Consider the following 19,211-nt stretch of genomic DNA (forward strand, 5'->3'; position numbering starts at 1 on the left):
TCGAGAGGGCATGGATTTAAAATCAATCGAGCCTTTCAACAAGGTGCGTGTCATTTGCATAGTTGGAACGAGTGATAGGAAGGACTGGATCTGGGCAGCAGGAGGTCAGCGTAAATGTTAATTAGAGAGGGACTAAGTGCCGAGGAATACAAAGGATATTCCTATATTGGACCAGCACAGATAAGGCGTGTTTGCAGAGCAGCACCGAGAGCCAGTGTAACTGAAACCACATGTGAGCACTGCACCTGGCAGCACTGGGATGAGAACCACTGCCTCCTCGCCTGCGAGCCGCAAAGTAAGGTGCAGAACATAGATGTCATGCTGTCACGTGGCGCCTCTGTGCCTCTCATGGACTCCTGTCATGTTATTCAGCACCGAGGGTTGAAAGTGAAATTGAAACCCGGCGCATTTGATCCGGAGCTCTGCTTCGAAGCTTTGTAGAGTTGTGTGGGGTGGGCGCTTTGTGACGGTGATAGGGTAATTTATTCACTGAAGGGAACATGTCAACAAAACTCTGATTTTCCAGCACTGGTATTTTGGAAAACCCACACCAGTAAATCCTACTCACGTGGTGCTCCCCTGTCAATGTTCCGTTTTTTGTGCCTCTGTGCTCCCCTGTCTGTGTTCCGGTTTTTGTGCCTCTGTGCTCCCGTATGTGTTCCGTTTTTGTGCCTCTGTGCTCCCCTGTCCGTGTTCCCGTTTTTGTGCCTCTGTGCTCCCCGATCCGTGTTCCCGTTTTTGTGCCTCTGTACTCCCCTGTCCGTGTTCCTGTTTTTGTGCCTCTGTGCTCCCCTGTCCGTGTTCCGTTTTTGTGCCACTGTGCTCCCCTGTCCGTGTTCCTGTTTTTGTGCCTCTCTGCTCCCCTGTCCGTGTTCCCGTTTGTGTGCCTCTGTGCTCCCCTGTCCGTGTTCCCGTTTGTGTGCCTCTGTGCTCCCCTGTCCGTGTTCCCTTTTTTTTGCCTCTGTGCTCCCCTGTCCGTGTTCCCGTTTTTTTGCCTCTGTGCTCCCCTGTCTGTGTTCCCATTTTAGTCCCTCTGTGCTCCCCTGTCTGTGTTCCCGTTTTTGTGCCTCTGTGCTCCCCTATCCGTGTTCCCGTTTTTGTGCCTCTGTGCTCCCCTGTCTGTGTTCCGGTTTTTGTGCCTTTGTGCTCCCCTGTCCATGTTCCCGTTTTTGTGCCTCTGTGCTCCCCTGTCCATGTTCCCGTTTTTTTGCCTCCGTGCTCCCCTGTCCGTGTTCCGGTTTATGTGCCTCTTTGCTCCCCTGTCCGTGTTCCGGTGTTTTGGCCTCTGTGCTCCCCTGTCTGTGTTCCGGTTTTTGTGCCTCTGTGCTCCCCTGTCTGTGTTCCGGTTTTTGTGCCTCTGTGCTCCCCTGTCCGTGTTCCGGTTTTTGTGCCTCTGTGCTCCCATATCCGTGATCCCGTTTTTGTGCTGTGTGGGTGGCTTTGTGTGTGTGGCTCTGTGTGGTTGTAAATGCAATAGGTCATGCATTTGCGAGCGATTATGCTATTGGCATTGTAAATGACAATGCCATTTATTTAACGATTAAGCTATTGGCAATGTAAATGACAATGCCATTTATTAATTTCTTCTTACTGGCACCGCAGCTCTAGTTTCTTGATGAGGTCAGTGCTTGTTTTTCGTTGAAAAAGGAGTGTGTTGTCTATGGGAAAGGTTTTGAACAGTATGTGTATGTTTATACATGTTTTATTCATGTGCTTTTGTGGGAGCAGAAAGCCAGTGTGTCTCAATATTTATGTATTTACGACAGCAAGGTAGTGTGTATAGGCAAAGTGATAAAATACTTTGCTTTATATCAGCAAGGTAGAGTTAGTGTTGTTTTTTTTATTTCAAAAGTTTTTATTGGACGTTTCAGGGTTATATATCGTACAAAACATAAATTGCAATGTACATACAATCAATACTTGTAATTACACATCATTCAGTATAGAAATGCATTATGTCCCATGGTGGTGGTCATTCGGGGTGATCTTGAAGACAATGTGGCAAACCACCATGCAGCCTTCCTAGGCTGTGTTCCTGAGGGGCTACAAAACAAATGAATTGGAGATGGAAAGGAAAGGAACGGAGTGGAAAAGAGGAAGAAGGAGAAAATGGAAAGAGAGACTAAAGGTTAGAGATGAGCTGTAAGAGGTAAGAAGCTAAGAGTTAGTGTTGTTTTGAAAGCTATCCATTTATTTGAACATTTTGCTATTAATGCGCTTTTGTGGCAGGTGAAAGGCTGCATGTTTCTCATTAATTATTTATTTATGTTGGAAATGGACGGAGTGTGGGTAGGCAAAACTTTAAACAACTTTGCTTTCTATCTGCAAGGTAGCGTCTGTGCACTTTTCTAATGCTGTTTGTTTCTTTGTACCTTATGGAATTTATGTGCTTTTGTGGCAACTGAAAGTCTGCGTGTCTTTCCTTATTAATTATTTATTTACATTGGAAAGGAAGCATTTGCATGCAAAGCTTTAAAATAATACATTTCTTTCAGCAAAGTAGCGTCTGTGCTCTTTGGAAAGCATTTTTTATTTGTTTGGAAGACGCTAACCTTAATTGTCCCCATTGCCGTTGGTAATGTTATTTTTAATCGTTGTCTGCTGTCCCATAATCTTTTACTTTATTTGCTTAATAGGCTTTAGCGAATTGTTGTTAAAGCTTTAATTGTAAAAAAAATGTTGTTATTCATGTGCTTTTGCGGCATCTGAAAGACAGTGTGTCTCGAATTATTTATGTATCTCAGGAAGGGAGTGTATTTAGGCACAGCTTTAAAAAAACATTGTTTTCTATTGGCAAGGTAGCCGTTTTGCTATTTTAAAGCTATTTGTTTATTTCCTAGGAAGAAGCTACATTTTCTTTGTTCCTTTGTCGTTGGGAAAGTTTCGTACTATAACGATTTAATTTGAAAGGAGCAAAGCAGTCTCCTTTCTAAACACAGCCTCAAAGTATTCATCCCCCTCACGCCGCCCCTCACACCATCCTGCCCTAACCATACTGCTTCAACAACTAGCATTTGCAATGCAATAGGTCTCGCATTACTGAAAGTTTGAGCTATTGCCATTCCAAATAATGTTTGTTATTTATCTTTTTGTTAAAAAATATCTCAGCAGTAGCATAAGTAGTGGTGCAGTACCTTATGTGGGTAATAGAGGTCCCTTTTACAACTCCAAAGGGACGCCTAGTAGCAGCCTGTGGTACTGCACTCTTTTGTTCCTTCTGGATTTTATTTTATTACTTATGCTACTGCTGGGATATTTTCTTGTCTTTAGAAATTGAATTTTATTTCTGATCTGCCAACTGCATATATAGTAGACAATTGCCTCAAAACATAATAGTGTGCACATAACAACCACTCTGGCCTCAGTTTCTGCAAATTTTTACATTGTATCTTGTTCTAAAGGTGAAACCAAACATGATGCAGTGCCCATACTAAGCAAATCTACCATCCATCCAGCTTGCATAGACAAGGCAATGAAACTAGACGGTTGCTGAGTTTTTAACATGCGTGACAAGAGTTGCATAGATCCCGAGTATTGAGCCATATGTAGCTATTGGAATTTCCAGCTTTTCCTACATCTATGCTATGGTGAACGTTTTCCATGTAAACTGTCAAAATGTCCTCACCTAGTTAGTTCTGGCTTGTTGGCATTGAAAAGTCAACATTTTAATGTAAAAACTCAATTTCAGAAAACTTTGTGCACTACCGGTAGCGTTCACCAGAATTACAGGAAATTCACAAGACAAAAAAAATTGTAGGACCTAAAATTCAACCAATTTTAAATTGTATACTCCCTTTAGTTAGTGGCAAATGCTAGTTCAAAGTCTTGGTTAGAAAATTATTAATTTCAGGTCCAGGCAGCATGTGACCATCCACTTAAAACACATTAAGTGTCTTTGTTACTCCTGTACAAAATTTGTAGACAAACACAAATTAGATTTGGTACGTGAAAGAACCACGTTAAAATACTTTTATTTTATTTTAAAATATATAACAAACCCAAACCCAATTACTAGACTCTGCCATTTTTTTATTCTAATATCACTCACTTTTTTATTCAAATATCACTAGAAAATACGTGTTTTGAAGAAACATGATTCACAACAATTACTTCTAAAATATAACCATTCCCCTTTTTGTCCTGTAAATGCTAATCATCACATTTTCCCTCGTGCAGTACAATCGCTTTCATTTTGGCACACTTAATGGCACCCATTGCACAGATGTCGCCTGTCTTCTTTCTTCCGGCCACTCCTGTCTTGATGCAGAAGATCGGTCTATCGTCTGTCGGCACAGGACACTGGTAGGGCAGCAGACATGTACACTGGGATGTTGTACCTGTGAAGACAAACATTTAAGCACTGAAACAATAATAACTCACTCAGTGAAACAGTAAGTCTTCAAACTCGAATAAAGAACAAGAGTACACCCTATCTAAAGAAAGTTTCTTAACTGCCGGGATTGTCTCGAGTATTCTAATTTTTTTTGTGTTTTCCCTGTTGCATCCATTTTGGAGTTCGCCCCATTTTCTAAGGCCAGGATTTAACAAGCAGCTCACACAAATCCTATGCAACATTAGGATGCATAAACATAGCACATCAGCGTTTCTAGAGTATGTAATGACAAGTAACTAACAATACCTAATGAACCACTTCTAATCCTTGGAGTGTTAGGAGAAATGTACTTGTAATATAGATAGAATGAATGAATGAATGAATAAATGAAAGACTGAATGAACCAATTTATAGAGTGCACAGCTACCCCAAAAGAGTGTCCCGCCCCTCCTCTGCATGAATCAAAATAGCCACTCATAGTAGGTTACATGAAAAGAGAATCGTTTATAGTTTCTTCATGAAGCGAGTTTCAAACTGAATAGCTCGTGAATAGAGCAGACGCTTGTTTCACGCCTTGCCTGCCAATGCAGAAAAGGAGCAAACTCCAGATCTGGCCAAACGAACCTTAGGAATTTTCACAGACAGCTGAGACCGATCGATGAGCTCTAGCGGGAGTGTAATAGAGAATTCGCCTGATCTGGTAGCTAGTGGCTCAATTATACAAGCCTTGATGGAAGAAAATTAAGGCTTTAAACAAGACCCTTTTCTTAATGGGTAAGCTGTGCAGTTTCCGCAGATAAGAAGGGACTGAAACCCTCCTATATATGCCCAAAATGAGCCGGGCTGCAGCATTTTGGACTGTCTGAAGTTTCTTGATCCTATAGTTGGGCACCCCAATATACAGGCAGTTAGAGTAGTCTAGTTAGATATGATAAGAGCATGGACTACTGTCCTGTGGTACTTGACTGCTAAAAAAAGTCCAAGAACTTCTAAAGGAAGGTAGCAGACCCAAAGTGGAACAGACATCTGAGTTAATCTGGGTGTCCATGGATAGCTTTTAATCTATTCCTACTCCCAAATTCTTACCTGTGGTAGGCAGAGAGGGGACAGTAGGAATAACCTGTATCCAATTAAAATTGGTCAGGAGATCTTTTGCTTTACCAAATAGGAGAATCTCGGTTTTGTCTGCATTGCAATGGAGGAAAATCTTCTGCATACAATGTAAGACATCATCAGGCAGGAAGCAAATGAAGAGATTTTATGGGAGGTCGAATGATCAAAGGTAAGGCGCAGTTGTGACTCATCTGCATATGATATGGTTGCCATCTCATGAGATTCAATTAGAGTGGCAAGTGGGACCATGTAAATATTAAACAGGGAGGGGCTTAAGGAACAGCCCTGTGGTACTCCTGAACCAAGCCTATTGTATAATGAAGAGTGGGGTGCAAGACAGATTACTTATGTTCTCCCTTCAAGGAATAACTTAAGCCAAAGCCAAGCCAAGCCAAGTCAAATGACTATATCTACCAGCCTCTGCAAGAGCACAGGATGGGATACCCTGACAAAGGCTGCAGACAGATCAAGCAGAATGAGGGCACCACTCTTCCCTTGATCCAGTGCAAATGTAATAGTTTCAGATACTTCAAGGATGGACGATGCTGTGCTATGATGAGGTTGAAAATCTGATTGATTGAGATGGAGAAGTATGTTAGTTTCTAAATAGTTTGATAATTTGGTGTTAACTCTTTATCTAGTACTTTCATACTCACGGGTAGCAATGACATAGGCTAGTAGTTGGAGAGAATGCTTGGATTAACAGAACACTTTTTTAGGAATGGGATTAATTTAACCCTTTTCTAGCATGCAGGAACAGATGCTGCTTCCAGGGAATGATTAAGAAGCTCATTGAGCACTGGAGTGATACATGTGACGAACAACCTAAAAAAAGATGGGGGAACTGGATCTAGTGGCGAGCCTGTGTCAACAGGTCACAGTCACTTTAATGCCAGGGTCAGCAGTTTTCCATGGATCCCTGCCATAAAGTGGCATGGCCAGAGTATCAGAAATTCTCAAAATCTTATCCTCAAAAAAGGAAGAGAGTTGCTCATAACCTGCATCAAAGGTCTTAATAGATGGTTCGCAAGATATAGGATGCAGATAAGATTTTACGATTTTGAACATTTCCTTGAATGCATTTTTCGCTGTATCAATGCAGGCCGTGTAGAGTACCTTTAGCAACAGTTATGACTTTATGGTGTTCCTTTATAACTTATTGATAGCAATTTTTACCAGCAGAGCTATAATCCCTGGGCTCTCAAATTGTCTGCACTGTGTTTTTTATAGCCTGGAGCTCAGCTGAAAACCAGGGGCAGCAGTGCCTCTGGGTTTAGAGTGGGTTACATCAGTGTTAACGAGTAAAGCAAATGACTCCTGTAGCCACTTATTAAATTCAATAGCATCCTCATCCAAGTTTCTGGAAAAGACCAGTTGGGAGGATGCAAGAAATGAGTGCATATTGTCTTCCTTTACTTTATTTCAGAAATTTACTTCAGTTAAACCCCTGGGTTGCAAATTGTGAATTCCTTGTACCTGCCTCCAATGAAAGGAATGACGAAATGATCCAACCATAACAAGGGGAGGGGTGTTTCATGGCGTAAAGGAAGGTTAGAAAAAAAAGTCAAGTATGTGGCCAATTCGAAGAGTAGGAAGTTTAACAAACTGGGGTAGATTAAGAACCTGACAGGCTTCTACCAAGGTCCTGTCAGCATTATCCGTGAATACATCCACATGCAAATTAAAATCACCAAGCACAGTCAGTTAGAATACTGAAGTGCAATAGTATTCAGTACCTCGATTCCAAGAAATCAGAGGACAGTGTGGGAGGGAGGTACACAAAAACACCGAGGAGCAAGGGAAATACAGAAGCCCATGCTCTCAGAACCTCTCAACCTCTACAGACAGGGAATGAGAAACAGTGAAAATCCCTAAAAATCGTTGCAGTAACTCCTCCCACCTTTTTAACCTATTAGATCCCTTCGGTATATGGCAAATTCAGGGGGATGTCTTAGCAGATATCAGCACCCAACACTGACTGTAGCCACGTTTCAATATTGAATGCTTGACATTTGGAACTCAAATATTAGTAGTTATTATTATTGGGCATCACAAATATTTTTGTTCAGTAACAATATGTAAAATCCTGTTTTTGGCCAGTTTCCACACACATTTAGTTTTACCAAATGTTATTTCGCACCCAGACTCGGAAACTCTGAATTTACTGGGTCTAACATCACATGCAATTCCTGATTTTTGGGCAGTTTCCACACATATTTGGTTTTACTGAATGTTATCTTGCACCCAGTAAAACTTGCAATCAGGAGGGATACCAGTCTGCTCGCCTTATAATGTGGCATGCAGCAGCCAAACTACTTCCATTTTTATTCTAGATTCCATTGTTTCTTCTCTCCCCTTCTCTGTTTGTTAGTTTCTTTCTTTCTTTCATTCTTCACCCTCTCTGTTTGTCTCTTCACTTTCTCTCTCACGTCCTTTCACTCTCTTTATTACTCTTCTTCGGCTTGCCTACATATCTCTTTCATTACATCGCTTCTCTCTTGTTCTCTTACTCTACCCACCCTTTCATATCATTGTACACTATCTCTCACGCCTGCTCACTTATTCTCTATGTCCTCCTCCTTTATCCTCATCTCTTCCTTTTTAGGTCTTGCCTGAGACAGCGCATGCACTTCTGCTGCAACGCTATTGTTTCTTTAAAAAACAACACCAAAAAGGGACTTTTAGCCTGCTTATTACTTACCATTGGTTGGATCCATCGTCATGTAATTTCCCTGTTTTTCATTTGTCAGTGTATTGGTTCCACTTTCTTGTTCTTTGTGCCCTAGTCCCTTGGATGGGACATAGACCAAATACTGATTGATTGTTTTATTAGTGTCCCTCTGCTGCTAGCCTGCAGATTGTGGTACTTTTTAGGTCTCGCTGACCCAGCGCAGATGCGCTTGTAGTGTAGCTCCTATTTTCCCAATAGGCTCTGCGCATTGGAATAGTACCTACAGCAGTAAAGGCCTAGGCCAGACGTTAACTAGGTCTACTACTGTCGATACTAGACTTAATTTTTGGGTTTGCCAGCTAAGCTCAGAGTTCGCTAGAAACTTTCTCGAATGTTCAAGGAAGGATTAACTTCCCTGATTAGACAAGAAGGGATTTAGTTTCTGACAACCATAGAACATGACAACTTTGCTCTCCCCTAATCAAGAGTCAATCTCGAGAGTCGTGTGAGCACAAGGCAATTATTTTACTCAGTCAGTACGTGCATTCTTAGTCTCATCAGAATGTAGAGAAAAGGAAGAGACGGGCGTGTTCAATAAAAGATGTTATTTATTGATCAGTCTCTTTTCTCGTACAAGAGAAATGGATCGATATTATTGCAATACTTATAGTTAAGTAAAGTGCATACATTAGAAGCAATAGTATAAAATAATACTGTAAAAACATTGATATGGTTTCTGAGCCATATGATGTTTAAAATGATTAAAATATATTTACATACACATATACATTTGACTAAACGTACTCAACTGGTGTTTCTAAATACGCCTACCCCGTGTACCTGACCTAAGTCTAATGCGTGGGCGGGAATAGAAAGTTACAGTTTAGTTTAAGTTTGTTTTTGCCAAGTGAATAACTAAAGAATTCTCTAGGAGGGGTTATTCAGTTCTGTACCTGGAATTTAGGATGAATGAGGAATGGTATCTCTTTCTCTGCTCTCGATATTCCAGGCTGCCTGCGAGGGCTGCCCAGAAGCGCCGGTGCTGGGTCTCTCGGCTTGAGATAGCAGCGCGTCTCTCAGCGCGTCAGGAAGGCGGGGCTGCTGCCTGCGGGGTCTGCTTCTGCTCTCGGCTTCGGCAAGTATGGCTGCTCCGTCTTGTCACCACGCGTGTGTTTGCATAGGGCAAGGTCGGCAATATTTATACCTTAAAGGTGCCGAGATTGACGTAAGGATGGACATAGGTACGTCAATAAAGATGTCATACGACTTGCTCGTTAGCACATTCTTTACTAAAGTTCTCTGTGAAATCAAAACAATGGCCGCACGGATTATCCAGGTTGTCATAGGTTTGATTTGTTATGAGAACGTCGTATGCCTTATCAGGGGCTGGAGGAATGTCGCTTGTCTAATTAGATCTCAAGCGTTATGACCTAATCAGATAACACGTTCCTGTGCCGTAGTGTGACTGCGTCAGATAACGGTATCTGCATCATGGGGGATTTCTTGCCTCATGGGCTGACTGTTAGTTAACTAGCTAGTAAGTTTAACCAGAATAGGGTCAGGAATAGGGGGATCGAATCAGAACCTATAGAAATACACGACACCCACTCCACGCTAACTATGGTCATATCTACTAATCTATGCATAGTATAACATAGTACAACATACTATAGAGTATAGTGTATACCTTACCACCCCAAAATACATAAATGCATTTCGAAATTTTCAAATATACTGAAAAATTGCAGTCATATATATTGTATGCACTTAAGCTATGAATTAGATGCAAAAGTGAACACGCATTGTTATGCATTATTGATTGTTGGTATATGAGAAATACACATGAAATGGCTCTTAATATGGCTATACAGAAAAAAAGTCGAAACCATTTCATCACATAAAATCTATTGCGAACATACCAGCGGGCAGCTAAAGTCTATAAAGTCTATAAAGTATCTAAAATAGAAATCTTAGTTCTCTAGGAATAGTCTCTTACTTCAAGCAGAAAATCAGTGTCCCGGGAAAAAATATATAGAAAAATATTTTAGGGGCTTGCTGAAAAAAGTTGCTGTCCGTGAACTGGATTGTAATTGTTCATGTGACTTTATTTTTAAAGTTGAAGGCCGAATTCAGGGAACGCCGTGTGCGAGTTTACTCAAAAGTCTCTATTTCTGTTCCGGAGAGAACATCATATCATTCAGGCTTTCGAAAAAACTGTCAACAGCTTCATGGGAAAGTTCCTCTAAGTCGGAAATAGGGGTAACCATGCATTCATGCGCATGATTGTCTCCATTGACATTCTGATTTGCATTGCTGACAGAAGGTCGTACCTGTTCGATGCTGCTTTCATCTTGAACTTCACTACTCTTCAATCGCAGTGGTGAAGATTCCAGGAATGCCGTCATCAGAATTGGCAGCCTTTGAGGGCAGCACAGTGCGTGAACCTTGGTAGGAACCAACAGTGTATCTGCATCCACCGGCGCATCCGATTGTAGCGTCAGACAGGTGTCTAACACGCATTCTTCTCCGCATAGCAGACACCTTAGTACAGGTAAAACACACCTTTGCCACATTGGTCGAAATGATAGAAACCAAGTCATGTTTAGGTCTCTAAGCCGGGATAGTCCCAGGATTTTTGATATCCGGTCCCGGTATCCAATGGCTAGGATCGTATCTTCCATTGTCGCGAGAGTTTGATCTGTGACATGGGTTGCCATAACGAAAAATAAGGACTAGGAATAGGATTCCTGCAATTAGTCCTAGGATCAGGGGAAGTCCGCCAAAAATCGAATGGACGAAGTCTGGAAAAATACCCAGTATGGCTTTGAATGGTGTTAATGCCATCGAAAATACTGTCTTAAATACCTTTGAGACCCCAGTGGTATCAGAAATATTTAAGATTTCGCTTAGGATTTCCGCGAAATGTACGGGGGAATTAGTTGATAATAATGTATGTATCTCTGCAGTCGTCCTTGCGACTTGTAGATCATACGTTTCTTTAGATGACGTGAGCCTTGTAGGCGTCTGAAGAAGCACTGTTTTCATTCTGCTTAAAGTGTCTATTCGAATAGAAGTAATTTTCAAACTGGGCCATGCCCTTGCCTCCCTGTCTGGAAAGGAGCTGGGAAACAAAGAACGTCCACAGCACTTGACCTTCGCCGTCGTAGTGACGAGATAAGGAGTCCCGGGCATAAGACTACAGCATCTGCGGTCTACAATAAGAATGTAACTCCCATTATAGAGTCTTTGAAAGAATGGTTCTAATTCAGTTGCAGGTGCGCCTTGCTGGTGACATGAAAGGTTGTATGAATTCCCTTCACAGGCTCCGTGCAAACTAATACCGTTACACAGAAGCGTGCCGCTTAGTGACATAGCACAATTGTTGCCACTAAGAAACACTTTCTGTCCTTTGTTACTGACACATGCATGTGAATAGGGCAGGTTCCAAGTTGTTTTAAGGTACCCCTTTCCCAATTTCTCGTACATGCCAGCCTGTATATATTTTTGGCAGTATTGAAACCTGAAGGTTGAGATTGGAATATTTATGATTCCGTGGATTATCCATTCACTGACAGGTCGTTCTGACATTGTCAACGGTAATCTTTCTAGTTTTTCAATGCTCAAGATTGTATAATCAGCACCCTTCTGAGCCATACCGATTTGTCTATCAGTAAGGTTAAAGATTTGGAATAGTGACGTTGTGTTGATTAAACGCCAAGGCACATAGCCTGAACGCAGATTTTGTAACGTCCAGCCAAGCTGTACAATAGAACGCAATTGTGACTGACCATGTTGTAATAACAGTAAGTCTTGCGATAATATATCGATTGCTGAAGACACAATGCTGTCCAATGAAAAAATTCTGGAGGACAGAGTCATTAACCCATTGTCCACTACAGAAAGTGATTTTTCCAAATTAATACGGTCAATTTCCCGTATTCTTTCTGCTGTTTCAATTTGAGTAACCTTCCAGGCCTCATTGTATGCTGCATATACAGAGGCTGCTATGAAACGCTTTTGACGCTGTTTGCGTGGTCCCAGTATGAAATCACGCAAGTCAGCACCATCAGTAAGTAAAGTTAGGTGTTGCTTAATTTCAGGCAGTGTGGAAGTTTGTAGCCATTGAAGGCATAATTTGCCCACACTGTAGGTTGTTATTATCCCTGGGTGATGTCTTTGGGGATACCTAGGGTCTGGCCTGGTCATTTTGAAACCCTGTGTTTTATTCAGGAATCTATCTTGACAGTTATTTGTATCTGTGGGCCAGATCAACCATTGTTTCCAATCAGGATGTGTTCTGTTTTGGTTAAGTATATGGTTTATGTCTATTTCTTCATCTGTTTCAGAGTTATTGCTAAACATTGTTGGCTTTGGAATAGACAGGTTATTTAAATCTTTGATTTTGGCTAAGCCAAGACAGGTGGTTTGTTGAACGGTGTCATTTAAAAATATCATTTGTTCTGGGATCATGCAGGCTCTAAACAAAGCTTCTATACCCTGTACTTGCCATTCTTTTGTGCCCCAAACACTTTTCAAATCAACATGTTTGTCCCAATAATCAAATCCAAAAGTATTCATTTTTTCAAAGAAAGAATCTGAATATATCAATTTTGTGTTGGTTATCATGGTTTTCATCCCTGTCTTGTTTGACAATTTGTAATAAAATGTTTCAACATTAGTTATGTTAAAACCTGAAAAATATGAATATTTGCCATACACGGTTCTAGAGCTCCCTTTTGGAGGTGTAGCACAATGTTCCCATTGGTTAAAATTTAAAACATTTCTAGGTTGTGCAGATTTATGCAAGAAATGGTTACCATAATGGTTATAGCAGTACATGCTGTCATAATTTGTAGAACCCTGCAAATAATCATGTTTTGTAAATTTAGCAGACATTACTAAGTCAGACATCATATTGTTTATACTTTCAAAGTCCCAATCATCAGCAAATGAGTTTGGTTTTGCAAAGTCACTCAAGGAGATCTTGATTTGGTGTGGATATTTCAGGATCTCGACCGGACCATAAATTTCATAGTCAGTGTTGTCCCAGGCTACCCCACCAGATATTGGAATTGCTGTGAAGTTGGCTGAAGAAAGTTCTGAAGAAAGTTCTCTTTTCTCGACGTGTGAAGATGTGTGTGGTTTGAGGACCAAGTTGATGTTCTGACTTGCTGTGTCCATTTTAGCATATTTTCCCTCAATGAAGCGTCCCAAGGTAAATACCATGATGAGCCAAAGTATGAGGATAAATGCACCAAAACCCACCCAAAATTCAATCCATGGAGAAACTAGATATGTTTCTTTCAGTTGTTTCAAAAGTTCCTTAGCTTTGTCTTTAAAGGATTTTGATGATGGCTGTGTCTTTTGTTCGCTGAAGCCTTCAGAGGAATCATCGAAGTTGATGAAGTAACCAGATGCAGTTCTGTCAATTGTTCCAATTGGTTCAGGATTTTTGTTTTTTGCATTGTCACTTGGTACTTCAGTATAGATTGGTGTGTCTCTGCTAAATGTCTTTATTTGGGTTTTCAGAGGTCTAAGTTCTATTGCATTGTTGCATAGTCCTTGTTGTTCTTCCGTAGGCGTTTCGAATGTGATGAGCCTCTTTGATAGGACCTCTGTACTGGTAGCAAACCTTGGTGTTCTGCTACTTATTGGGAGTCCACTTGGCCTACTGTTTGTTATCGGCCACATGTTGTGGTTTTACCAGGTCGATGGATACAACTCGGTTCTCCTTTTTTCCAGCAAGTGGCGGTAGTACAACTGATCTTGTCCCGTTGACAGACAAGACAGGAACTGCTTTTCTGTAAGAAGGCCCAAATTCCTTCTTTACCGCGATCTTCTCCCTGACTAGATCCCCGACTTTTGGAATCCAGACAGGTCTTGCTGGGACAGGTGGTGATTCTTCAGTGGTCGTTGGCTGTTCTTTCAACTGTATGTTGCTCAGGTCTTTTCTTGTTTTGTTTAAGTCCTGCAAAATAGCCAAACGGTCTTTGACATCAAAGCTTTTTTCTGTTACCACTGAAGTCTGACTATCAAGGTCAGAGATCAACATCCTAGTTCCGAATAATAATTCGTACGGACTGAATCCCTTCAGAGAATTTCTTGGCAAGTTATTAAGACTACGTTGGACACTTATTAGATGTTTGACCCACCCAGCTCCCGAACCTAATATCCTTTCTATTATAGATTGCTTTCTGTCTTGGTTTTTTCTTTACACCATCCCATACCCTCAGGAAGGAAGTGAGAAGATTCCCGCTGGGCTGTGCTCATTTGGCCATTCTTTCCCCCCCCAGGCTGGATTGCCTGAGAAAAGGAAAAAAAATTGGTCGAACGTAGCATGCTCTTAGCGTATATGCCATTTAGACTCGCAAATCTTGTATAACAGTCCGGACGTCAGCCGAGTGTTGTGGATCTACATTATAAGTGGGAACTAGCCTGTATATGTTAATCGCAAGCCATTCTTTTTAGTGGTGATGTTATCTGCCTTGATACGACGAGGTATTAAACTGCTTCTCTCCCCACTGCGATCTCTGTTGCAGTTTGGGCAGTTTTTTACAAACATGGTGTAGTGCAGGCTCATGCCTGGCCACCAGTACCGTGATTGTAATTCTTCCAGAGAATCCTTTAATTTAAGGTGTCTGAGACCCTCGCCCATGTGTGCGTCTGCGATTAACAAGTTTCTCCTGTCCATGTTTGGAATCACTCTATCCCCCACTCCAGGGATTCGAGCAAAAGGAATGGAGTTTGCATCTATGATGTATGTGTAATTGAGTGGATAGTTGATCGGTAACGCCGAGCAGTCGCCTTTTGATGACGTTTTTACTGCCAGCAATGTTTCGCCGTCAATGTATTTCAATGTACGCTTTTTTCGATCTACGGGAGCCGGTTTACTGGCTGCCGCTGCGGCTGTTTCAGCCAATGAATTCCCTACAACGTGAACGCCATCACGCTGGTGACTCAGTGAGTGTGTCACGTGAGTCTTTGGTAGTTCTTTTTTCAAAAGAGCTACCTGTTCCCAGAGCAGTCTCTGCTTTATTGGTGCATCCGTGTCATCTTTGTAATCGTTCTGAATCCAGGTCTGCAAATCCTTGTTATATGCTTTGACGCAGAAATATGAATCTGACACTATAAGTGTCGGGAATTCGCGATCCGCATTATCTAGCGCCATTTTCAAAGCTAATATTTCAGTTTGTAGTTCTGAATTAGTTTCTACTGAGTGTGATTTTGTTAATAGAGGTCTTAGTTTACCTCCGTGCCACACTTCTTTTGTAATCTCACATGTGGGATTGTATGCATGTTCTCCCCAAACGGAGGGTTGAGCATGTCCGTTTGTATAGATTACACAGGCGTAATGTCGTAGAGGCAGAATGTCGATTGGCAGAGGATACGTTTTTTCATATTTTAGATTTTTTAATTCTTCTAGTTCTGGATCAAAGAAGTAATATACTTTGTCCGTTGTGATTGAATTTACCCATTGTAACCATTCTGGATCCAATGTTGTTGTTGGTAAATTACACGGTGTTGTTAATGCCTCAAAAGCTGATTCTGCTGTTCTGACTGTGATATGTCTACCGTCAGCTATGTCTTTTTCTCTAGCTATTGCGGTTTGAACTGCTTGAACAATTTTTCCTTTGTTGTTGAATCTCTGTTCAGCTTTTGTGTACAAATGTGATTTGAATGCAATTGGTACCTTATCTCCCTCATTAGAGGTTAGGTATGTGAATCCGTATCTCCCTGGGATGACTCGGATCACAAGGTTGCGTGTATTATCACGGGTTTCTAATTTTGTTTTAATTAGCATGTCTGTTTGTAAGGATCTCAAAATTTCTGTGTGTGCTTGAGTCCAACTGGATCTTTTAAAGTCTGGTTTAATTAGATCGTAAAGGGGTTTGACCCTTTCTGCGTAATTTGCAATGTAAGTTCTTCCGAAATTTAGGAAGCCTAGAATTGACTGTAGGTTTTTTAGTGTTTTAGGAGCTTGGATTACGGCACATTTCTCTAGGAAATTGTCTGCCAGGCTTTTGCCTTCACTTGATAACTCATATCCTAAGAATAGGACCGTCAGATGGGCAATTCTGGACTTTTTGAAGTTGAATTTGTAACCCTCTGCAGCGAAACCAAGTATTATGGTGTTCACTCTTTTCAAGTGAGTTTCCAAGTCATCATCTGTTAAGTAAATGTCATCGACATAAGATAATGCTTCATCATCATATAGTTGTAGTAATTCTGTTACTCTCGCTGAGAATACCCCCGGGCTGTTCTTGTACCCCTGGGCTAACCGACAGAATTGTTTTTGAGTGCCATTTACTGAGAATGCAGTTAAATATCTGCTCTCTGGTGCTATGTTTTGACAAAAGAATCCGTTGGAGATGTCCAAGGTTGTTTTGTATTTTTTGCGCACTATGTTATTCATTAGTGCAGCACTGTGTGAGTTTTGCACTGCAAAAGTTTTGCAACATGTGTTAAGGTGTCGGTAATCCAAAACTAGACGGTACGAATTGTCTGGTTTGGAGACCGGAAATAAAGGATTGTTCATTTGTGAGGTGCAAGTTTCAATCACCCCTTGGTATTCTAGCTGATCTAGTATTTCATTTACTTGTTTTTTAGCTTCTTGCTTAATTGGGTACTGCCTTTGTGCAGTAGGTTGTGATTTTAACTGGACTTTGTGAGGAGGAGAATCCTCATCCCATCCTACATGATTTTTATATAAAGCAGGTGCTAAGGCCACTGCCCACTTTCTAGCAAGTGTATATTTTTTATGAATCGGTATTTGATTCGAGAAGGCAGGCATAATTACTTCTTCGCCATGAGGGCACTCCCTGACAAACTCTGGTGGCCAGTCTTTTTCAGCTAGAAGGATGTCATAGCCCTTGGATAGGTTATCCCAAAATAGTCCCCTTATTTTCCTAGTCTTATCTCCCTCTATACGTAATGTTATCTCGTATATTTTGTGGGGCTTGCTAACTCTGGTATCTGCAGTTTCCACTTGAAGGTATTCATTCGTGTCCACTGTCTCCAGATGATTCATAAGGACTTTGCGAGCTATGCTCACCTCTGCTGCGCTGTCTAGCATTGTCTGAGCCCATTCTCCGTTTTTCAGTTGTGTCCTCAGTATTCTCGGCATTGTTAACTACCTTGATACTGGCTACCTTCTTTTTTGGAAATTGTGATTTCTTTTTCAGTTGAGCAGGTTCCTTGTCTTTGGACTTGGCGTGCTCTTCTGATCGTCCTCTTCTTTCCGATTTCTGCGAGGAATTCTGAAAAGATTGAGAGGGACGTGTATCAATGTCTTGATATCTATCAGGTTTTTTAATATTATCCCTATTTCTAAGGTTATATCTATTCCCAGAGGGTTCACTCTGAGGTGACCTTTGTCTCGGGTTCGGAGATTTCTCTCTTCGCCTAGGAGACCTTCCTCTGGACTGGAATTTCTTTTCTTTAGGATTGGATTGTTTATTTCCATCCCAGTTCTTTTTTGGTGAATTATTATTAAAAAATATTTTTTCTGGACTTGTAGTCAGTTGCGGTTTTACTGGTATTCCACCTAGACTATCTCTGCCTAGTTCTTCATAGGATTTTTCTATGATTCTGGCAATTTCAGCTGGTTGGTCTGCTATATCTGTCTCTTTTAACCTCTGGCGGATCGCCACGTTTGCTGCTTCACCCTTTATGTTGGCTAGTAATATAGCCGAGACCTGCTTGAAGTCTTTCAGTAATTTCATACCGAGAGTTAAAGCAGGTTCTGGACCGTATTCATCTTGAATTTGTTTTAGCACATCTGGTATCACCGAAATGGATGGAACACCGTGCGTTTTTGTATAGATGGAAGCAAAGACTGTACCCCAAGTGTCACAGTCCTCAATGTGTGGTGCGATTCCCATTGGGAGACATATAGTCAGAATCCTGTGTTTTTCTAATGGGGTGGTGTCAGGAAACACCGCCTCTATTTGGGTAATTTTCTGTGCCAACCAGAATGGTATTTGTTCCCGTTTAGCTGGAACTTTACCTAGGCAGGATTGGATGTTCTGTGGTGTGATTTTATTTGTGTTCCCCTGGTGAGGGGTCAGCTGTGGAATTTTAATCGCTGGCTGAATTGTTGAAGTCCGCATTACATACTGAACTAATTGTCTATGAATTTTTAGTAGTTGTTTTAGCTGTATTAATAGCTCTGCTGCAGGCATTCTTTCGATGTCTGGATGTGGTGTGTATCCGGCTAGGACCGGCCACGTTGCTCCTGGTCTTCCTAAAGGACCGAGCCTTGTAATGTGATTGTTATGTATTAGGGCGCCATCAAATAAGAGCAAATGCTCTTGGAATTTGAGTGGTACTTCCACCTCCTCGAAAGGAGTGTACGTTTCAGGAGGTTCCTCTACTTTGTAATAGTGGAAGTACTTTGTTACAGCATTTGCTGCTGGAAAATGTATCCATGTATAGTATACCTCTGTCTGCCGATATTCGTGTGCCTCAATTACGAATATGACTGTGCCACCTCTAGGTGTCAGTCCATTTTCTATAAGTTTTAAGGTTATAGATCTCCTTTTAATGACCGGAATAAGTATTATATCCGCGTCTGCTGCTTGCATGGTAGCATCAGCATCTGCTATTTCAGTAGCTAATCTAATTGCCTCTCTTTCTCCATCGCTGTCTCCCATTTTACTGACAGGATGGTATTATTTTTGTTTGCAGATCAGGTTTCTTTATGGAAACAGAGATTAGATGCACAATATTTTGGAACTGTTTTATCCTTCAACGTTGACTAGACCAAGAACCATACATAGGAGTTCCCTCCTGCGAGGTTTTGGAGGATATAATAACCTTTCACCCACTCCAGACGTCTTTGGAGTATTTGGGAAAAGGGGTCTGAGTGAGAAAGCACGACTGAGTTACTCTAAATGTCTTACGTTAGTTTTATCGCCCTTTCCAAACGCGTTGGGCGCCATGTAGTGTAGCTCCTATTTTCCCAATAGGCTCTGCGCATTGGAATAGTACCTACAGCAGTAAAGGCCTAGGCCAGACGTTAACTAGGTCTACTACTGTCGATACTAGACTTAATTTTTGGGTTTGCCAGCTAAGCTCAGAGTTCGCTAGAAACTT

General features: G+C 41.3%; 1 protein-coding gene across 1 annotated transcript in view; it reads right to left on the bottom strand.

Annotated features, from left to right (window-relative positions):
* Positions 1–3,932: 3,932 nt before the first annotated feature.
* The window catches only part of LOC144817999 (complement component C6-like), a 652,704-nt gene continuing 637,425 nt past the window's right edge, over positions 3,933–19,211 (bottom strand). The window contains exon 18 of the mRNA XM_078675004.1: positions 3,933–4,337. Coding sequence (XP_078531130.1) covers positions 4,150–4,337 — 188 coding nt within the window. The 3' untranslated portion in view covers positions 3,933–4,149. The remainder of the gene's footprint in view (positions 4,338–19,211) is intronic.

This window comes from Lissotriton helveticus, chromosome 2_1 (genome assembly GCF_964261635.1).
Source record: "Lissotriton helveticus chromosome 2_1, aLisHel1.1, whole genome shotgun sequence".
In the NCBI taxonomy this organism is placed as follows: Eukaryota; Metazoa; Chordata; class Amphibia; order Caudata; family Salamandridae; genus Lissotriton; species Lissotriton helveticus.